Genomic DNA, 22,016 nt, shown 5'->3' with positions numbered 1-22,016 from the left:
GGCTCCCATGCTGACTGACCCCTGTGTCCTTGGCAGATATCCCGCCCAGGTACCCGTTCCAAGCCCTGCCACCGCACTATGGGAGGCCCTACCCTTTCCTGCTGCAGCCCACGGCGGCCGCCGACGCGGACGGCCTGGCCCCTGATGTGCCGCTCGCGGCTGATGGGCCCGAGCGCCTGGCACTCTCACCCGAAGACAAGCCCATCCGCTTGTCCCCCTCCAAGATCACAGAGCCGCTGCGGGAGGGCCCGGAGGAAGAACCGCTGGCTGAGCGGGAGGTGAAGGCAGAGGTGGAAGACATGGACGAGGGCCCCACAGAGCTGCCGCCTCTGGAGTCGCCGCTGCCACTGCCCGCCGCGGAAGCCATGGCTACCCCCAGCCCTGCAGGGGGTTGTGGAGGTGGCCTGTTGGAGGCCCAGGCGCTGAGTGCCACCGGGCAGAGCTGCGCGGAGCCCTCTGAGTGTCCAGACTTTGTGGAGGGGACTGAACCACGGGTGGATTCCCCGGGCCGGACAGAACCCTGCACCGCCGCCCTGGACCTGGGGGTGCAGCTGACACCCGAGACGCTGGTGGAGGCCAAGGAGGAGCCGGTGGAGGTGCCTGTGGCGGTGCCCGTGGTGGAGGCAGTGCCCGAGGAAGGCCTGGCGCAGGTGGCACCGAGCGAGTCCCAGCCCACCCTAGAAATGTCAGACTGTGATGTGCCCGCCGGGGAGGGACAGTGCCCGAGCCTGGAGCCCCAAGAGGCTGTAACTGTACCCGGCAGCACCTGCTTCCTGGAAGAGGCAAGCTCTGACCAATTCCTGCCCAGTCTGGAGGACCCACTGGCTGGCATGAACGCCCTGGCGGCGGCTGCGGAGCTGCCCCAGGCCAGGCCTCTGCCCTCCCCGGGTGCTGCTGGAGCCCAGGCCTTGGAGAAGCTGGAAGCAGCCGAGAGCCTTGTGTTGGAGCAGAGCTTCCTGCATGGCATCACCCTGCTAAGTGAGATCGCAGAGCTGGAGCTGGAGAGGAGGAGCCAAGAGATGGGAGGTGAGAGTGCGCGACCTCTGAGTTCTGCAGATTCGTGAATTTTAGTTTTGTGGTGATGGGGTCTTGCTATATTGCCTAGGCTGGAGTGCAGTGGCACAGTCTTAGCTCACTGCAGCCTCAAACTCTTGGGCTCAAGTGATCTTCCCTCCCCAGCCTCCCCAGTAGCTTGGGCTACAGGCATCCACCACCATGCCCAGCTAACTTTTTAAAAAGTTCTTTTTTTTTTAGAGATGGGGTCTTGCTCTGTTGCCCAGTCTGGTCTCAAACTCCTGGACTCAAGCGATTTTGCCCACCTCGACCTCCCAAAGTGCTGGGATTATAGGTGTGAGTCGCTCGCTGTGCCCGGCCTCTTAAACATTTTTTTATAAGATTTTTAAATTATGAAAAACCCAGAATGTGGTTTATTCATATTAATTTTTTAAAAAATTGTGGTAAGATACACATAACAAAATGTTCCATCTCGAGCATTTTTAAGCATCCTGTTGAGTGAGTGGCATGTTAAGTGTGTTTGCACTGTGCAGCCAGTCTGTGGGTTTCCTGGTGGTGACATTTCTCATTCTATCGATGGTGTTAGGATTTCTTGGGTTGCAAGGAACAGAAACTCTCATTTAAATTGGTTTAGGCAGGAGAGAATTAATTGGCTCTTGGAACTGAAGTCCGGCAGTAATTAGGTAATTTCAGGTATGGCTGGATCTAGGTGTCCAAGCCAAGAAACCAAGTTTTTCTTTTCCTACACAGGCCCTTCCCTAGTCTCTCTCTCTCTCTCTCTGTGTCCCCGTCTCCTTCCCTCCTTCCCTCTTGCTGTTCGACTTTTCTCTCTGTTGGCCTCATTCAAGGCCGACTTACCGTCCTCACTGGGGTAGGGGGTGGTCTGTCAGTTCCTCCCAGGTCCCTGGACCTGCTCAGCAGCCTTCCGAAAGAGGCCACCTCTTTCTTGCTAGCTTTGGCAAAAACACTGAGATACATTCTCAAGGGCTGACTGTGGTTCATGCTTTGCTGTTGTTTTTTTTTTTTTTGAGACATAGTCTCCCTCTATCACCCAGGCTGGTGTGCAGTGGCGTCATCTCGGCTCCCTGCAGCTTCCGCCCTCCCGGGTTCAAGTGATTCTCCTACTTCAGCCTCCCAGGTAGCTGGGATTACAGGCATGTGCCACCATGCCTGGCTAATTGTTGTATTTTTAGTAGAGATGGGGTTTTGCCATGTTGGCCAGGCTGGTCTCGAACTCCCGACCTCAAGTGACCCGCCTGCCTTGGCCTCCCAAAGTGCTGGGATTACAGGTGTGAGCCACCGCTCCCAGCCTCGGTTCATGCTTTTTGCGGGCATCAAACTGAGTTCTGGGACATGGGCTGGGCTGATCATTACCTGTCCTTTGATCTGGGATGTGTTGCCTCTGGGGTGTAGGGAAGGGAGGGTAGTTCTCAAAGAGAATGGGATGCCTTCAGCAGAAAGGGCACTGAATGCTGGGCCAGACACAGAATGACTGATGTTCAGCATGGAAAACTGGGCCTAGAACTGGTTTGGAGGAAGGGCCGGGGCAACACCCGTTGAAGAGACGATATCCCTGCCAGTGTTTTAGTATATTTCCTCTAGAACACACATACACATATTTACTTCTCAAATTAAGATCTTTTTGTAAATAGTGTTCTGTAACCTGCCCTGCCCTTTTCACTTAATTTTTTTTTTTTTTTTTTTTTGAGACAGAGTCTCACTCTGTCACCCAGGCTGGAGTGCAGTGGTGCCATCTCGGCTCACTGCAACTTCCGCCTCCCAGGTTCAAGCGATTTTTCCTGCCTCAGCCTCCTGAGTACCTGGGATTACGGGCACGCACCACCATGCCTGGCTATCTTTTTGTATTTTTAGTGGAGATGGGGTTTCACCATGTTGGCCAGGCTGGTCTCGTACTCCTGACCTCAGGTGATCCACCCGCCTCGGCCTCAAAGTGCTGGGATTACAGGCGTGAGCCACCATGCCTGAACATTTTACTTAAAATGTTCTTTATTAAACATTTTTCAAAGCTGTGGGTTTTTTAATTTTTTTTTTTTTTTTTTTTTACAAAAAATAGAGATGGGGTTTCGCCATATTGGCCAGGCTGGTCACAAACTCTTGAACTCAAGTGATTTTCCCACCTTGGACTCCCAAATTGCTGGGATTACAAGCGTGAGCACCCGGCTTAAAGCTGTGGTTTTTAAAAAATCGTTGTTTTAGGGACTGCCCAACTTTCTGCCTGGTGGTGGCCCTGGCCCTTCATGACCCAGTCTTAGATGGTCAGGCATTTTCGTCTGCTTTAAAACAAAGTTTTTTTTTTTCTCCGTTGCAAATAACATGATGGTTATCCTTGAAGAAAAAAAAACTTTGTCCATATCTCTGATTTGCCTCGGATTGTATGCCCAGAGGCAGAACTGTTGGGTCCAAACAAGGCCACATTTTTCAAGGCTTTGTGACTGTCATGGTCAGATGGCCCTCAAGGAGGCCTGGAGAAGCCACGCTGCCATTGGCCTGTGTGAGCAACGCCCCCCTCCCCACTGGGCGATGCTTGTCCTAAAGTTCATTGCTGCTTTTCTCTCACTAAAATAATTCAATAGAAACTTTTTTTTTTTTTGGGTAGCAGAAAATCAAAATTCCCTTGGTTGGCCAGGCACGGTGGCACACGCCTGTAATCCCAGCATTTTGGGAGGCCGAGGCGGGCAGATCATCTGAGGTCAGGAGTTCGAGACCAGCCTGGCCAACATGGTGAAACCCCATCTCTACTAAAAATACAAAAATTAGCTGGGCGTGGTGGCGGGTGCCTGTAATCCCAGCTACTCGGGAGGCTGAGGCAGGAAAATCACTTGAACCCAGGAGGCGGAGGTTGCAGTGAGCCGAGATGGTACCACTGCCCTCCAGCCTGGGCAACAAGAGTGGAACTCCATCTCATAAAAACAAAACAAAACAAAAAACAAAACAAAACAAAAAAACATTCCCTTGGTCTTCCCACCTGGTACTGGGTTTTTTTTGTTTTTTTTGTTTTTTTGTTTTAATTATTTTTGGGACAGAATCTCCCTCTGTTGCCCAGGCTGGAGTGCAGTGGTGTGATCTCTGCTCACTGCAAGCTCTGCCTCCTGGGTTCAGGTGATTCTCCTGCCTCAGCTTCCCAAGTAGCTGGGATTACAGGCACATGCCACCACATCCAACTAATTTTTGTATTTTTAGTAGAGACAGGGTTTCGCCATGTTGGCCATGCTGGTCTTGAACTCCTGGCCTCAAGTGATCCGCCCGCCTCAGCCTCCTAAAGTGCTGGGATTACAAGTGTAAGTCACTGCACCCAGCCCAGATTTCTCCACCCTATTAGGACACCAGCCTTACGGAATGAAGGCCCACTGTCATGACTTGAACTTGACCACCTCTGCAAATGCCCTGTCTCCCACAGAGGTTACCTTCTGAGGTTACTAGGGGTTAGGACTCTCGCATATTAAATTAGTGGGGACACGACTGAACCCATCACCACTGGCCTAGAGGTCACTTGGGCGTCCCTTGCCTGATCAGTTAAGAGCTTAGGGATAATAGGTTTGTGGGAGGGTGAAGGAGGTGACAGAGTTGTGCCTTGGTCCCCTCCTGGAGAACAGAACAGCCCTCCATCCTTACCTGACATTGTAGACTCTTATTTCTCGCAGGACCTCGAGGCGGGGGTATGGGGTGGGTGAGACGGTTTCAATCTAACATCAACCTTTGGGAGCTGATCAGGTTTGCAGCTTTGTGGCCTTAGTTTCCCTAAAGATACAAGAAGAGCGGCCAGCTGCGGTGGCTCACGCCTGGAATCCCAGCACTTTGGGAGGCCAAGGCGGGCGGATCACTTGAGGTCAGGAGTTTGAGACCAGCCTGGCCAACATGGGGAAACTCCATCTCTACTAAAAATAAAAAAATTAGCTGGGTGTGGTGACACATACCTGTAGTCCCAGCTACTCGGGAGACTGAGGCAGAATTGCTCGAATCCAGGAGGCGAAGGTTGCATGAGCCAAGATTGGTCACTGCACTCCAGCCTGGGCGACAGAGTGAGATTCTGTCTCACAAAAAAAAAAAAAAAAAAAGATATAAGAAGAGCAAAACAAGCATTCTCAACTAGGGATGATTTTGTTCCCCCAGGGGACATTGGCAACCACATTTTTGGTTGTCACAGCTTGGGGGGAGCACTACTGCCATCTAGTGGGTAAAGGCAGGGACTCAGCAAGACACCCTACAGTGAAGGCAGAGGACAAGCCCCCAGCAGAGATGCGAATGAATAGTGAAATGTGAATAGTGCCAAGGAAGAGAAGCTCCCCCTCAGCAGCATCATTTGTCATGTCTGTCTCTGGAACTTTGCACACTGCCAATAGAGAATATGGTTTTCGGCTCACCGCAGTCTCCGCCTCCCAGGTTCAAGCGACTCTCCTGCCTCAGCCTCCTGAGTAGCTGGCATTATAGGCATGCGCCACCAGGCCTGGCTAATTTTTTGTATTTTTAGTAGAGATAGGGTTTCTCCATGTTGGTCAGGCTGGTCTCGAACTCCTGACCTCAGGTGATCCGCCCGCCTCGGCCTCCCAAAATGCTGGGATTACAGACGTGAGCCACCACGCCCAGCCAAAAATTGGTATTTTAGATCACAAAGAAAATGTCAGCCGGGCATGGTGGCTCACGTCTGCAATCCCAGTACTTTGGGAGGCCGTGGCAGAAGGACTGCGTGTGCCCAGGAGTTTAAGACCCGCCCGGGCAACATGGCGAGACCCCGTGTGCATTAAAAAAATGAAATGTCAATTGAAAAATTATAATAGAACTCATTTAAATTTGGTAGAGACTAAAGCAAGATCTCTGTGGTTGGAGCACCCTTCCTGGAGGGTAGGGGGAGTATTTATCAGAGAGAGAACTGCACACACCTGGTCATATTCATCACACTGGTCAGGCTCTTCCTGTCACACGTGTCCCAGCTATGTGCCCATGTGCTCCTATTACAAAAAGATAGGAGGCTGGACATGGTGGCTTACGCCTGTAACCTCAGCACTTTGGGAGGCTGAGGCGGGAGGATCACTTGAGCCCAGGAGTTCAAGACCAGCCTGGGAAACACAGCAAGACCCCATCTCTACAAAAAAATACAAAAACTAGCCGGGTGTGACGGCATGTGCCTGTGGTCCCAGCTACTCAGGAGGCTGAGGCAGGGTGATTGCTTGAGCCTGGCAGCTTGAGGCTGTGGTGACGTGTGATGGTGAACTCCAGCCTGGGTGGGGGACAGAGTGAGACCCTATCTTGAAAAGATAGGAAACAATCTAAATGCCATCAATGGGAGATGACTTTGATGAATCAAAACTCACCAATTCAAGAGTGTTCTAGGCTGCCCTTCTGCCCCGCCCCCCCGCATGATTCTGCGTAGGCTTCTTTGCACGTTTGGCCATTTAAAATTGCTGGCATTCTAGTGTTTTTGACCTTTAGAGATGGCAGTTTTTATAAGGTCCAAGCTGATAATGAGGAGGTAGATGTTTGCTTTGCGCTAATATGAGGAAAGACATTAAGCAGAAAAAAAGCAAAATGTGATACAGTGTGTATTGATTGAGATCTTTTTTTTTTTTTTTTTTCCCTGAGACAGCCTCCCTCTGTTGCCCAGGCTGGGGTGCAGTGGGGCTGTCATGCCTCCCCGCAACCTCTGCCTCCTGGGTTCAAGCGATTCTGGTGCCTCGGCCTCCCAAGTAGCTGGGATTACAGGTGGTCACCACCATGCCCAGCTAACTTTTGTATTTTTAGTAGAGAGGGGGTTTTACCATGTTGGCTAGGCTGGTTTCAAACTGCTGGCCTCAAGCCATCCACCCGCCTCGGCCTCCCAAAGTGCTGGGATTACAGGCATGAGCCACGTGCCCAGCCTGAGATCATTTGTGTGTGTGTGTGTGTTTGTGTATGTGTGTGTGTTTGTGTGTGTGTGTGTGTGTTTTCTTTGAGACAGGCTCGCTCTGTTGCCCAGGCTGGAGTGCAGTGGTGTGATCATGGCTTACTGCAGTCTCAACTTCCTGGGTTCAAGTGATCGTCTTGCCTCAGCCTCCCGAGTAGCTGGGACTACAGGCACCCAGTTTACATTTATATTTTATTTAATTTTGTTTTTGAGCTGGAGTCTCGCTATGTTGCCCAGGTTGGAGTGGCTCAATCTCAGCTCACTGCAACTTCTGCCTCCTGAGTTTAAGCAGTTCTTATGCCTCAACCCCTGAATAGCTGGGACTACAGGTGCTTGTCACCATGCCCAGCTAATTTTTGAATTTTTAGTAGAGACAGGGTTTCACCATGTTGGCCAGACTGGTCTCAAAACTGCTCACCTCAAATTATCCGCCTGCCTTGCCAACCCAAAGTGTTGGGATTACAGGCGTGAGCCACTGCGCCCGGCTTATTTTTATATTTTAAAGGATGCCCGTGGATGTCGTGTGCATTTGAATATGCATAATCATTTCTGGAACTGTCTACTGGAAACTGCACCCACAGTAGCCTCCCGAGGGAGGGACCTGTGTGTTGGAGGAGAAAGGAAGCGGGCTGTCTTTTTTTTTTACACCTTTCTGCTTGGTTTGTGTTTTTCATCCTGGGCTTTTTTCTGATTATAAGAGCCATGCATATTCACTATGGAAAAATGTACGTACAAATAAGTGGAAGGAGAGCCGTACTGCTGGAAAGAACCCTTCGGCCTTTGGAGGCCCTCCCTCTGGAGGCTTATGCTGTGCCTAGCCTGTACTCTGTGAATAGAGCACAGGACCCTGTGCCAGGCATGCTGCCTTCTCTCCTGTTCGATTGATTGATTGATTGATTGAGATGGAGTCTCCCTCTGTCGCCCAGGCTGGAGTGCAGTGGCGCCATCTCGGCTTACTGCAAGCTCCGCCTCCCAGGTTCTCGCCATTCTCCTGCTTCAGCCTCCCAAGTAGCTGGGGCTACAGGCGCCTGCCACCACACCCGGCTAATTTTTTGTATTTTTTAGTAGAGATGGGATTTCACCGTGTTAGCCAGGATGGTCTCCATCTCCTGACCTCATGATCCGCCTGTCTCGGCCTCCCAAAGTGCTGGGATTACAGGCGTGAGCCACCGCGCCTGGCCTATTTATTTATTTTTTTTGAGATGGAGTCTTGCTCTGTCGCTCAGGCTGGCATGTGGTGGTGCAAACTCAGCTCACTGCAACCTCTGCCTCCCGGGTTCAAGCAGTTCTCCCGCCTTAGTCTCCCGAGTAGCTGGGATTCCAGGCGTGTGCCACTACACCCGGCTAGTTTTTGTTATTTTTAGTAGAGGTGGGGTTTCACTGTTTCACCATGTTGGCCAGGCTGGTCTTGAACTCCCGACCTCAGGTGATCTGCCCGCCTCAGCCACCCAAAGTGCTGGGATTACAGGCGTGAGCCACCATGCCTTCTCCCCGTTCTTGTTTAGAGATGCTCAGGACTTCCGGCATGTCACAAAGGCCTCTGTCCACTCAGCACCTTGGGGGATGGGCACGTGTGGCCTGGGGCCTGTGCTTGCTTTGGGCCTCGGCATCCCTGCTTGGGGTTGGGGAAGGGGTGGCGGCAGCGCCCTGTTACCTACCTCCTGTCCACAGGTGCAGAGCGGGCCCTGGTGGCGCGGCCCTCCCTGGAGAGTCTGCTGGCAGCTGGCAGCCACATGCTGAGGGAGGTGCTGGATGGGCCCGTGGTGGACCCGCTCAAGAACCTGCGGCTCCCGCGGGAGCTGAAGCCTAACAAGAAGTACAGCTGGATGCGCAAGAAGGAGGAGCGGGTGAGCGGCTGGCTGCTTCCTCCCTGGGGTCCGCGGGCGGAGGCTGGGTGGGAGGCCCCTCTGCGGAGGTGCCCTACTGCCTGGGGCGTGGCTGGCTTTGGCGCCAGAGAGGCCTGAGCTACATTCAGGTCCTTGTGCTGATGTGCTGTGTGGTCCCAGTCAAGTGGTTGCCCTTCTCGGGGACTCAGTTTACCTGTCTGCTAGCATGTCAGGCTCATCACACAGGTCATGGTGTGATCCAGTGGAAACAGAGTAGCCCAGGGTCACATGTAGCTCTGGCCTTAGGTGCCCACGGGGCCTGGGGCCGCAGCATCCCCTTGCTGAGCCTTCCGTTTATAAATGACACAGTGGCCCTCACTGATGGAGCAGGTGTCACACGCAAGCACTGTGCTTCAGGCATGACATCTAATTGAGCACTGCCACGGCCCCGCAGAGCCAGCACAGGGTCCCTTGCATACAATGAGGCCATGGCCACAGTCAGGAGGTGGCAGCGGTGGGACTCGAGCCCCAGCTCCCAGTGCAGTCTCCCCTTCCTCAGGGGCACCTGGATGGGCGGTGGGCGTCGTTAGGCAGTGGCATCCTCACCCCCTCCTCCTCTCCCGGTTCTTCCCCCAGATGTACGCCATGAAGTCCTCCCTGGAGGACATGGACGCCCTGGAGCTGGACTTCCGGATGCGGCTGGCCGAGGTGCAGCGCCAGTACAAGGAGAAGCAGCGTGAGCTGGTGAAGCTGCAGCGCCGCCGGGACTCCGAGTGAGTGTGTCCCCCGCCCGCCCCGTGGGGCCCCTGCCCCGGCCCACCAGGCCCCCAGGCGCGCAGCAGCCGTCGAGGTGTGCGTGGACCCGGCGCCGTGTGTGCATCGTGTGCCCGTTCTCTGCGCCCCGCCCGCCCCCCAGCGTCACAGCCAAGCGTGTGATTCTTTTTAAGGGACAGGCGCGAGGAACCCCATAGAAGCTTGGCACGCAGAGGCCCTGGCAGGCCGCGGAAACGGACCCACGCCCCGAGCGCCCTGTCGCCCCCCCGCAAGAGAGGGAAGAGCGGCCACAGTAGCGGAAAGTAAGGCTGGCCCCTCGGTGGGTCGGGGACTGGCACACAGCTTGAGGGGAGGAGCCCGGGCCCCACGCAGGGCCTGCCTCGGGGTGCTGGGGGACCTCGCGTCCCTCGGGCTCTGACCTACCCGCAGCAGTGGCCCTCGGGGAGCACGGCCTGTGCTGCCCGGGCCAGGAGGGAGCGAGGCCGGTGCTGAGCCGGGAGGATGGCTCCTGCGACAGATTTTTCCCGTGTCCTAACCCAGCGCTTCACCTGTCTTCCTGCCACGCCTGCCTCCTCACGCCTAGGGCCTAATTCCTCCTGTTTTCCATGCGCCTCCTCCCTGCGGAAGGACCCGCTGGGCTGCCAGCCTTGCTTGCTGGGACGGGCTATGACCCGGCTGTCGCTCGGTGTCCGCCGTGCTGGACCTGCTGGCTTGCCCCGAGACCAGGGCTGGCCCCTTCTGGCACTTGGGGACAAGCTTCTCCTCCTCGGGCGGCGGTCGCAGCCTTGTGGGGCGCCTGTGTGGGTCTTTCTGAACGCCAGCTGGAATGAGAGCTTTTCCCGCAGGGCGAGGCGTGCACAGAAAAGATGCTTCGTCCTTCCCTCGGTGTCTGTAGCACGATCAGAAAGGGGCCCGTCAAGGAAAGGGGTCGGAGTGTTCGGAGCCTGGGGCAGGAGGGTGGGGTACACGCTAGGCGGCTCAAGACCTGCTCTGAGGAAGCAGAAGGAGCGTGGGGGGACCTTCGGAGGGCACAGGACAGGCAGTGGGAAGGCCACAGGTCTTCTCAGGATAAAACAGCCCCAAGGCCCCCATGTCTTGCATTTAACATTCTTGGATGTTTCTGACCGAAGAGAGGATGGAGAGAGGTAGAAATCTCCCTCACCAGCCGCAGCAGGGGCAGGGAGAGTTTCCCGGAGAAGAGGGCAGGAGGCTGCGGCCACCAGCAGCGTGGTGGTCAGGGGTGTGGCCTGCACTGGTTAAATTTCCTGTTCTTGAGTCCCAGCACCACCCCTTAGTGTGACCGACCTCAGGCCAGGTGTTAGCTTTTCCGAGCCTGTTTTCTCATCTATAAAAAAATAAGTACACAGGTTGGCCACGGTGGCTCACGCCTGTAATCCCAGCACTTTAGGAGGCCGAGGCAGGCGGATCACTTGAGGTCAGGAGTTTGAGACCAGCCTGGGCAACATGGAGAAACCTTCTTTACTAAAAATACAAAAATTAGCCAGGCGTGGTGGTGTGTGCCTGTAATCCCAGCTATTCGGGAGGCTGAGGTGGGAGAATTGCTTGAACCTGGGAGGCAGAGGTTGCAGTGAGCTGAAATCGAGCCATTGCACTGCATCCTGGCAACAGAGTGAGACTCCATCTAAAAATAAATAAATAAATAAATAAATACAGCAGCAGCAAACGTTTGTGGCCAAAATATAAAGCCACTAACACAGTGCAAGACACAGTGAGTGAGTGCCAAGTACAGATCGGCTGTTTCGATCACCTGTGAAGTTTCAGCTTAAAGCAAGCAAGTGGGGCTTCTAAGCCATGTCTGTGTCCCTACTGCGCACGGGATTCCAGAGACCAGCAAGTGGCTCCTTCTTCATTTTTTTTTTTCCCTTACTGGAAAAGACAGACTGGAATCCTTCTTCGTGTAAACTTGTGTTCTAAACTCCCCCTGCCATCCTGGTGGATTTCCTTGGCGTTTCTGATCTTTGTTCTTGGCACGATTTGGTAAATAGGTATCTGACCGCACAGAGGTGTGTGTGTGTGAGTGTACGCGTAAAAGCGCACAATAAAGAAAAATGCTTTTTTCCTTCTTTCACCTTAAACTCTCATTCTGCCTCATTCACAAATATCCCAGAATTCCAGCACTGTTTTTTTTACAAGATCCATCTCCCCACGCCCATCACTCTGCCATCACCGTCCACGCTCAGGGTCCAGAGCCCAACCCTTCAGGGCCATGAGGGTGGACCCCAGCCTGCGAGTCTTGTCTGGCCAGGGTGCTGACCGGCAGTGTGTCTGCGTTTCAGGCTGAGCAGCAAGTCTCTGCTGACATCAGATGATTATGAGCTGGGAGCAGGGATAAGAAAGAGACACAAGGGGTCTGAGGAGGAACACGATGCCCTCATCGGAATGGGGAAAGCCAGGGGGAGGAACCAGACTTGGGATGAACATGAGGCCTCGTCCGACTTCATCAGTCAGGTGAGTAACCCAGTCTTCCAGGTGTGTGAGATCTTTCAGGGAGGTGTCTGGAGGGTGTGTTAAGAGTTCACATTCCCTTCGCAGGCCCCTTGTTCCTGTACAGAAACCTTAGAAGTGGTTGTCTTTAGTGCCGGAATGACTCTTCTCCAATCTTCCTTATTGTACAGAGGGGGAGATTAAGGCCCAGAGGAGGTCAGAGACCTACCGACGTAACACAGCCTCAGAGACAGGAGGCCTAAAAGCTATCTCCCTCTGTGTGCTGCATGACCCTTTGCTAAAGCCAAGGAGAGACACAAGTTCTTAACCAAGTAATACAATTGCTCTGTTGTTTAATGGTGTAATTGTTTAATGAGCAGCTTTGCCATTCTGTAGTTCTAAGAAACAAGGGCTTGGTGCCATGGTAATTTCCTCTCTGAACTCTCCAGGGGTAATGGGCTGAGAGCCAACTCCTTGATTCTTCTTATTTCTTCAGAACATTGAAATCATCCACTTAAGGTGCCTTTTTATAAATACTAATGTACCTTGCCATCCCTCCCCATAAAGTCCAGTGCAAAGGGGTAGTTTTTTTTGTTTTGTTTTGTTTTGTTTTTGAGACAGAGTCGCTCAGTCACCCAGGTTGGAGTGCCGTGGCACGATCTCGGCTCACTGCAACATCCGCCTCCCAGGTTCAAGCGATTCTCCTGCCTCAGCCTCCCAAGTAGCTGGGATTACAGGTGCCCACCACTATGTCCAGCTAATTTTTGTATTTTTAGTAGAGATGGGGTTTCACCATCTTGGCCAGGCTGGCCTCAAACTCCTGACCTCAAGTGATCCGCCTACTTCAGCCTCCCAAAGTGCTGGAATTCCAGGTGTGAGCCACTGCACCCAGCTGAGGGGTATTTTGGTTGACTTGGCTGAGAGGGGCAGGCTCATGGAGGGAGACGGGTTCTAAGAGGAGAAAGATTGCCAGTGTTACACCAGATTGTTTTTACTTTCAAATTGTGGTGAGGGATGCTTTTGTTTTAATTGACACCATCCTAGCTTTTTTCTTCCTTAAGAAATGTCACCTGATTAAAGAAAATCGAGATAAAATGTTCAAACCTGGGGCATTAATGGCTTTGAAACTGCATGTTTCGCTTCAACAAATGACTACAGCTGACGATAGACATGCAGGCAGGAATTTAATCTGTGAAATCTCTAATTGTTCTTTCTGCTTCAGGCATCCAAGGAACACTTGAGGCATTTTTTTGGCAGCTTCGGCCCCTTTAGTTGGACGAACTGGTTTGGAGTGTGCACTAGTCTTTGTCAGCTGCTGTAGGTGGCTGAGATAGGCATATCAGCTGCGCTTCCATCTGGGTTTTTGATCTTGATTCCTTCCCTCCTCCCTTAATCCGGCTGCCTTCTCCAGGCCATCGGCAGCAGCACTTGGTCGAAGTACTTCCTTAGGAGGCACCAAGCAGTGCCACGGAAAGCCAGGGCCAGCGATCAGTGTAACCACAGCACCAGCTATTTAATAAGTTGTTACCTTGTACCAGACGTTGTGGTCACTGCATACCTTATCTGAGTTCATCTTCAGAAGCACCTTGCGATACCCAGACACAAGTACCCCCATTTTACAGAGTTACACATTGAAGCTGTCCAGTCGTGGTCAGCCTGGAATCCCAACAGTTTGGGAGGCTGAGGTGGGAGAATGGCTTGAGCCTAAAAGTTTGAGACCAGCCTGGGCAACATGATGAAACCCCAGCTCTACAAAAATAAAAATAATAAAAATTAGCCAGGAGTGGTGGCGCACGCCTGTATTCCCAGCTACCAGAAAAGCTGAGGCGGGAGGGTCACAGAGCCCAGAGGTCGAGGCTGCAGTGACTTGCGACTCCCAGCTAGTTGGGAGCCTGAGGCAGGAGAAATGCTTGGACCTGGGAGGTGGAGGTTGCAGTGAGCCGAGATCGCGCCACTGAACCCCAGGCTGGGCGACAGAGCGAGACTCCGTCTCTAAAAAAAAAATAAATATATATGCATGCTAAGAAGAGTTAAATCACAGAGGCAGGTGAAGGATTGGAGCCCAGGCTGGGCAGAGCATGTGCACTGAAACCCACTACACTGTTTTGTCAAATCTTTTAACCCATGACCCACCTTCCCTTTCCAGCTAAAGATTAAGAAGAAGAAGATGGCCAGCGACCAGGAGCAGTTGGCAAGCAAGCTCGACAAGGCCCTCTCCCTCACCAAGCAGGACAAGTTGAAGTCGCCCTTCAAGTTTTCGGACAGTGCTGGGGGGAAATCGAAAACTAGCGGGGGCTGCGGCAGGTACTTGACTCCTTACGACAGCCTGCTGGGGAAGGACAGGAAGGCGCTGGCCAAGGGCCTCGGCCTGTCTCTGAAATCCTCCAGAGAAGGTAAACACAAAAGGGCAGCCAAAACCAGGAAGATGGAGGTGGGGTTCAAGGCCAGAGGCCAGCCCAAGTCGGCCCATTCCCCGTTTGCCTCGGAAGTGAGCAGCTACTCTTACAGTAAGTAGCGTATGCCGCGCCACCTCTGGTCCGCTACTTCTCTCCTTTTCTCCCCTCTTCTCTCCACCGTCCTCCTCCTCTCTCTCTCTCTCTCTGGGGCGCACTACAGTGCCTGAGCTTGGCATGGCCTCCAAGCCGGAAGTGGGGGGGAGGTCGCCTGAAGCGGATATGCCTGTGACTGGCGGGTGTGATGCTGGGCAGGTGCCTGTGATTGGTGGACGCCCGTGATTGGCGGTTGGGAGCCGACCTCCGCCGGCCTTGTCTTGCCCGCCTTCCGCTTGCCTAACGGATGTCATAGGCGAGGAGGCCTTGCGCGTCATAGAGTTTGCGGCTGTTTGGCCTAGAGAGGCCTGGAGCGCTACTGCTCTTGAGGGTCCTAGAGGTGACCGGACTACCCTACCCACAGGAAACATGCCGTCTGTTGCGGACCACGGCTTTGTCGCGAAGTGTTGGCGGAAGCAGTGTTTATGGAGCGCCCACCGTGCTCGGCTCTGGATGCAGGGGTTCATTGGCGTTACTGTGTCTGTGGCAGCTCTGACAGTGGTACCCCCATGTTGTTACTGGGGATGATGTGGCCCGAGAGCCAGGGGGGAGTGTGTGCGCTCGGGTGCGGAGAGGCGACTCGGGGTTAAACCTGGTTCGGCCCGACCCACCTACACACTGGAACCTGCTGCCATCATGGCTGTGTCCCACTATTGAGTTTTTTTTTTTTTTTTTTTTTTTAATTTGAGACGGAGTCTCACTCTGTCGTCCAGGCTGGAGTGCAGTGGTGCGATCTTGGCTCACTGCAACTTCTAGCTCCTGGGTTCAAGCGATTCCCTTGGCTCTGCCTCCCGAGTAGCTGGGATTATAGGCACCCACTACCACACCCAGCTAATTTTGTATTTTTAGTAGAGACGGGGTTTTGCCATGTTGGCCAGGCTGGTCCCGAACTCCTGACCTCAGGTGATCCACCTGCCTCGGCCGCCAAAGTGCTGGGATTATGGGCGTGAGCTACTGCGCCGTGCGTTTTTTGAGACAGGGTCTCTTCTTATTGCCTAGGCTGGAGTGCAGTGGGGCCATCATAACTCACTGCAGCCTCGAGCTCCTGGGCTCAAGTGATCTTCCTGCCTTAGCGCCCCGAGTAGCTGGGACTAGGTGAGCACCACCCCACCCGGCTAATTTTTAAAATTTTTTGTAGAGACAGGGTCTTGCAGTGTTTCCCAGGCTGGTGCCTGGGCTCAAGCAATCCTCCCCTCTGAACCTCCTGAGTATCTGGGACTACAGCTGTGTACCACCACGTGCAGCTAATTTATTTTTATTTTCGTAGAGATGGGGTCTCCCTGTTTTCCAGGCTAGTCTGGAACTCCTGGCCTTAAGCAAGCCTCCCACTTTAGCCTCCCGAATAGCTGGGACCATAGGCGCACACTACTACTGTTTTTATTTTTATAGAGGCTGAGTGTTGCTATGTTGCCCATGCTGGTCTTAAACTCCTGGGATCAAGAGATCCTCCTGCCTCAGCCTCCCAAAGTGCTGGGATTACAGGCGTGAGCTGCCTTGCCTAGCTGCTATTGAGCTCTTGAAATGGAGCAGTCCTGATGGGACTGAAGAATGGAGTTTTATCTCATTTAACAAGAGACTGTCAGATTGGAGCGTCCTCATGGTCATGGCCTCCTGTGACCCAGAACCTGCTGCCTGGCAGGTAGTGGGTGCTTGCTCAGTATTTGTGGACAGAGCACCTCATGCCCAGGGTGGACAGGTGCTAAGTTTGTGGCTAGCTGCAGGGAGGCCAGAAGGAGGGAGCTTCCTGGGTTCTGGCCCATGTCAGTGTCAGTGGTGTTTGTTCTGGGAATCCCCAGGCCCTGGGGCGGGTGGAGAGCTTTTGCATTGGCAGCTGCCTGGTTCTGTGTGTGGGGCTTTTGATTGGCTCTGGCCGGTTCATGGGCGGAGAAGGGGGAGTTTGAATGTCAAGGGCAAAAAGTGGACATGTTTATTGATACCGTAAAGCATGTTTTCTTAAGAAAATAAAAAGTGTTTATGGACTCAGAGTTAAGATATCGTCACCTGCTTTACGGGGTCGTTGGGGGCCTTAAGTGAGCTCACGTGGGCAGAGAGCTGAACGTGGCACCTGGCACAGAATTAAGCTGCTGGTTTTTTCAGGGTGCATGTGTTTTGTCTGTCCTAGGCTAGCAGGTCACTAGGACTGATGCTCCCTATGGGTGTGAGTTAAGCAGCTGGCTCATGCCTTCTGTGCTGAGGACATATGAGAGTGTCGTGGTTTCCATGCTTCTTTGATTGGGACGGGTGTGATCAGAGCAGTGTAGCCCAGGCTCCTGGCCAGTGTGTGGGCACAAGCAGGGAGAGACAGTGCCAGAGACTCATCACTCTGAGGGGGAAGGGAGGGGCTTTATTTTGCTCTCTCAATCTCTGCTCATTTTGGAAAAGTGAAGGGGGTTCAGGGAAGTCGGGGGAGATTGCTGTTCTTTTCATCTTCTGAGGGATTGGGGTCTGTGGATGCAGTTTGGGTGGTAGCTGAAAGAATTCCCCACTTTCAGGTGGACGTGGATGGGGTGGAGCTGGAGGTCAGAGATGAGCTCTGTCTCTGATGTCTCTGGGGTGCTCTGAGCTGGTGTGTTCACTCTTGGCACGTGTGAGGGAATGTCCGTTTTATGTATTTATTATTACTATTATTATTATTATTTTGAGATGGAGTTTTGCTCTTTTTGCCCAGGAGGAGTGCAGTGGCATGATCTCGGCTCACTGCAACCTCCGCCTCCTGGGTTCAAGTGATTGTCCTGCCTCAGCCTCCTGAGTAGCTGGGGTTACAGGCACGCACCACCACGCCCAGCTAATGTTGTTATTTTTAGTAGAGACGGGGTTTCACCACATTGGCCAGGCTGGTCTTGAGCTCCTGACCTCAGGTGATCCGCCTGCCTCGGCCTCCCAAAGTGCGGGGATTAGAGGCATGAGCCGCCGTGCCTGGTCTGGGAATGGTCAGATGGGCACCCTCACTCCATTGTGCCTGTGTCGAAAACTCCACTGTCCTGGATGAGAGAAACGGACTCATGGAGCAGTGAGGAATTCAGTGGGCCTGGCTCCAGCAAGACGGTGGCTGTGGGATTCACCTGGCTCTGCAGAGCGCTCCTCTGTTTATTTTTTATAATCTGCTTTTCTGCAATTCTGGGTCAGAGAGAGTGCAGGGTCCACAAGGAGGTAGGGGTGTGTCCAGCAGGGAGTTGCTGAGCAGGACGGAGGTCGAAGCGAGAACAGTCTCCTCTTGCTTTTTCAGTTTCGATTGTAGGGGTCGCTGGCATGCCCTGTGGGTTTTTTTTTTTTTTTTTCTTTAGATGATGTCTTGCTCTGTTGCCCAGGCTGGAGTGCAGTGGTGTGATCTCGGCCGCACTGCAACCTCCACCTCCTGGGTTCAAGTGATCCTCCCACCTCAGCCTCCGGAGTAGCTGGGATAACAGGCCCTGTCCACCACAATACAATACAAATAGAAAATACAACAGTTTGTATATTTTTTAAAAATACAGACGGGCTTTCGCCATGTTGGCCAGGCTGGTCTCGAACTCCTGGCCTCACGTGAGCTGCCCTCCTCAGCCTCCCAAAGTGGTAGGATTACAGATGCAAGCCATTGCACCCGACCTCCCTGTGGGTTCTTGTAGGAGGCCAAGTGTTGTCACCCACTTGGCCTCTCCAGCCTGGGACACAGCCTTGGGAGGGACAGATTGGAGCATACAAGAGAGAGCGCACTTTGACTGGTTAGATGGGCAGGGGCTGGTAGCCTGGCGGGGCTGGACCCTTGTCCCACCCAAGAGTTGCCGGACCATCCTGAGGTTGGGGTCTTGCTGGAGTGAAAGCTTAGGTGTTGGTGGGAGCAGTCAGAGGAGTGCCCGCCATGGATGCGTGCATGTGGTTTCTCTTGGACTCGGAGGTGGCAGGTGCTGCCAGAGCTGTAGCTGTGTTGGTTCACGTTCCCCCCCGTCTGGAGTGGATTTCAGCAGATCAGAGGATTATTCTCTGTCTCTGGAACCCCTGTCTTCCCATCTTGCCCAGTAAGAAAAGCAGATCAAAATGGCGTGAGCATGGCGGGGGCCGGAGCATTGCCTGCCTGGCAGGCTCCCCTCCCAAAGCTGGCTGGTTGTCTCCCCGGAAGATTTGAAGACTCTTGTCCTCTGTTGTATAGTTAGGCTGGAGACTTTGGGGAAGCCAGCAGTGGTGGGCCGGCGCACCGGCTCGTAGAAAGAAGGGCAAGGGATCTGCCAGCGGTAACAGCGTTTGCCCATTCCCGTGGTGTAAACACCCTTACTGTGGCCTGTTTCGTGCTGCCACTGGGAGGCTGCTGGGAGGGGCATTGGGAAGAGAATGCGTGATTGGCTGTCGTGAGCCCTTTCCCTCCTGAGTCAGGGACCTGTCTGCGGTTGTCGCCCTTGGGCCATCGTAATCCCATGGGACAGGCAGTGACCACCGTGACCAGGGGACAGTCCTTCCTGAGCATAGGGCTTCTCTCATCCCCCGGTGCCCGGAAAGGCTGGAGTGACTGGTGGGTGAGGCTGGCAGCATCCAGTCTAGGAAGGGCCTGGGTCCAACACTCGGAAGATGCCATGCAATGACCGAGGCACCCGGGGCAAGGGAGAAGCCTGGACTGGGAGGGGAGGTGGTGACATGGGTCAAGGCCTTTGCACAGCCGCCTACTAGGTATTCGGACCTGTTTGTTCTGGCACCTTCCAGTACGTTCTCAGAACCATTAAAACCAATAAAATGACACCAGCTCCTGCTGCCCTGTGACTTATCTCTATTAAAAACTACTTTGACTGCAGATACGGACTCAGAGGAAGACGAAGAATTCCTGAAGGACGAGTGGCCCGCCCAAGGCCCCTCCAGCTCCAAACTGACGCCTTCCCTCCTGTGTAGCATGGTGGCAAAGAACAGCAAGGCAGCTGGCGGCCCCAAGCTGACCAAGAGGGGTCTGGCGGCCCCCCGGACTCTGAAACCCAAGCCGGCCACCAGCAGGAAGCAGCCGTTTTGTTTGCTGCTTCGAGAGGCCGAGGCGCGTTCCTCCTTCAGCGACTCTTCGGAGGAATCGTTTGACCAAGGTTACTAGCTCCAAACACAAAATACCTTCCGTGTTTCCTAGCGAGAGAGTGCGTGCGAGTGAGCGAGAGGGAAGCGAGTGGGCGCACGGGAGAGGTGGTGGGTGAGGAGGCCCGTGCGGATGGCCGCAAGAAGGCTGCCATCTGGGTTCTTGGCAGCGTAGCCTGCTGTTATCAGCCGAATGATTTTGATTTTTGCTTTGATTTATACTGTATCATTGTGATAATATCACCGGCTGGCTCTTTTTGAGCTGTTATATGGACTGCTTTTGAGTCTGCGTTTTTCTCCACTTTCCCTCGTCCTTGCCCTCCTCCCCCTCCCCCGAGTTCCCCCCACCCCCGCACTCACGTTTTCTGCCCACCCAGAGACCCCAGGCTTGGTTCGGGCTCTCTTTGGGCACGGGTTCGGTGGAGGCTTCCCGAGGAACATTTTGTAAATGGAATTCTGTCGTGTGGGCGTGTGACTTGATGTTTGTACCGCGATTTTGGTAATACCAAGCTTTATTAAACATATCGAGTTCATTTTTAACTAAACCTGTGTGCCTTGTCTCTCTTGCTGTGTCCTTACTAGACATTAGGTTGATGCTTCCCTCTCATTTTGTTTCTCCCCCACCTCCTCCCCTCCCTCCTCCCCACCCAGAAGGAGTAGGGACGGGACCGTGCCGCCTGCCGCTTGCCTGTGTTATTCAAATATCCCTGGTAGCGATTGGCATTCATTTCATTTTTCAGGTTTAAAATCAAGCGCCTTCACCTCCAGCATCATCATGTTTTTTTAGTTGCTTGTTTTGTCTTTTATTTTCTTAAAGCTGTATTCTTACTTGCCAGTGGTTAAAAACTATTATTTATAAACACTTGTCTTCTCACGTGTATTTCTGTTTTGAAGGGCGCGTAGGCAGCGCAGGGCCCAGAGCCTTTGACACCCCTGGTCTCTGTCATTCAATACGAAAGCGGCTTTGTTGCCGCATCAAGGGACGGAGCATCGTGCTCTGTTTGGAGAGAGGCTGGCCTGGTCCCAGCCCGGGGTCCTCAGCCACCTTGGTTCTCAAGAGAGAGCTGCCAGGCCCCTGAGAACCCGCTGGCCTTGCCCTTTCCAGTGTCAGAATTGTGCTTCTGGGGTTAGACATGTGTGAGCCTTTCGGGCCCTTCAACCAGAAATGCCCCAAGAAAGGGAAGCAAGTGAATCTCTGACATTTTTTCCTAGCCCTGGTTTTAGGATTTGCTTCAGGGCGAACTCCCCCTAGGGCCAGCTGAGGGGATCCCCCAGGCCCTGGGTAGCCACACCTGGATGTCAGCTACTCCCTGAGGAAGGCCTGGAGGTGTCATCGTGTCCCTGGGTCTGACCTGGCTCGGGCACCCCGGGACCTGAACGCTGCCCCCGCCCCCCGCCCCCCGCCCTCCCTGTTTTTCCAGCCCTGCTCTCGAATTCCTGGTCTACCGCCTCCCCTCCCAGACCTCCCCTCCAAATTGGCAGAGATCCATTTGGGTGACCAGGAGGTGGTATGGCGAGGAGTACGATGCCCCGGGGCCCATGTTCCCCTGGGCTGCTACTACTCCTCTGAGCGAACGCCACCCCGGACCAAGAAGAGAGGCCCCCGACCCACTGGCCAGCCTCGTTTTCCGAGGCCTCCCCCTGCCCGGGCTGTCCGTGGATGAGTTGGGTTAGTTTACGATCTCCTTCTCCCTCCCCGGCCTCCTCCCTTTCCCCCATCTCCCCCATGGGCTGGACCCCACGCCCCCACCCCACGCCCCCTTAAAGCCACGGTTTCCGCTTCCAAGTTTTTGAGCCCTCCTGCCCCAGCTGAGACCCCACAGAGAAGCAGGCAGCCCCCTAGGCCTCTTAGGAAGGGGCTCCGGGCTGGACGCCGCAGTGCCAAGTGGACAGGACCCAGATAGGGGAGTGCGGGGGGTGAGGGGAGGCGGGGGAGGCCCAGGCTCCTCAGTGCCCCCCTCCACCCCCGCCAGTCCACCACTGAGCAGGTCTTGAAAGGGATATTTGGGTAATAGGGCCTCGCTGACCTGGTACTAAACTCCGTAACTGGCTTGGCTTTTCTAGTATGTCTGCTTCTTCCAGCAGCCCGACCATCCCTCCACCCTTGACCCCTCCCCATGACGCTTTGAATGTCTGTTTTGGTCTCTTGCATTTGCTCTCACGCTGCACTCTGGACGCAAAGCGAAGGCTGGGAGTAGGGCAGACGGCGCAGCGGGTCACTGAGCTTGGGTGCGAGCCTGGCTCGTTGCTCCGTAGGTAGGCAAAACGCTTTTCTTTCTGTCCTCCGTGCACCTCCCTCCTCGGGGTTCGCCCCCACCGGGTCTGGCAGCAGCAGATCGCTCTGACATTTACCACCAACCTGTCACCGCCAACCCCATGTCCTGAGCCAAGATCTTTTTTTGTTGTTGTTTTTTTCTTTAAATAATAATAATAAAAACAAGTTTTTCTGCATTTCCTTGGGTTACTTTGATGGGACTTTTTTTCCTC

General features: G+C 53.9%; 1 protein-coding gene across 12 annotated transcripts in view; it reads left to right on the top strand.

The window, feature by feature from the left end:
* TNRC18 (trinucleotide repeat containing 18) overlaps nucleotides 1-22,016 on the top strand; it is a 120,371-nt gene that overhangs the window by 55,689 nt on the left and 42,666 nt on the right. For 11 of the 12 annotated variants that reach the window (XM_055346454.2, XM_031012766.3, XM_055346455.2 and 8 more), the window contains 7 exons: nucleotides 37-1,026; nucleotides 8,585-8,760; nucleotides 9,376-9,512; nucleotides 9,687-9,815; nucleotides 11,811-11,982; nucleotides 14,105-14,465; nucleotides 19,268-19,543. In XM_055346454.2, the coding sequence (XP_055202429.1) occupies nucleotides 37-1,026; nucleotides 8,585-8,760; nucleotides 9,376-9,512; nucleotides 9,687-9,815; nucleotides 11,811-11,982; nucleotides 14,105-14,465; nucleotides 19,268-19,543 (2,241 nt within the window). The remainder of the gene's footprint in view (nucleotides 1-36; nucleotides 1,027-8,584; nucleotides 8,761-9,375; nucleotides 9,513-9,686; nucleotides 9,816-11,810; nucleotides 11,983-14,104; nucleotides 14,466-19,267; nucleotides 19,544-22,016) is intronic. The other variant, XM_031012765.3, reaches the window with a different exon arrangement.

The sequence above is a fragment of the Gorilla gorilla genome, chromosome 6 (genome assembly GCF_029281585.2).
Source record: "Gorilla gorilla gorilla isolate KB3781 chromosome 6, NHGRI_mGorGor1-v2.1_pri, whole genome shotgun sequence".
Classification (NCBI taxonomy): Eukaryota; Metazoa; Chordata; class Mammalia; order Primates; family Hominidae; genus Gorilla; species Gorilla gorilla.
The sequence above is the reverse complement of the archived record's forward strand: the minus strand, read 5'-3'. Positions and strand labels throughout refer to the sequence as shown.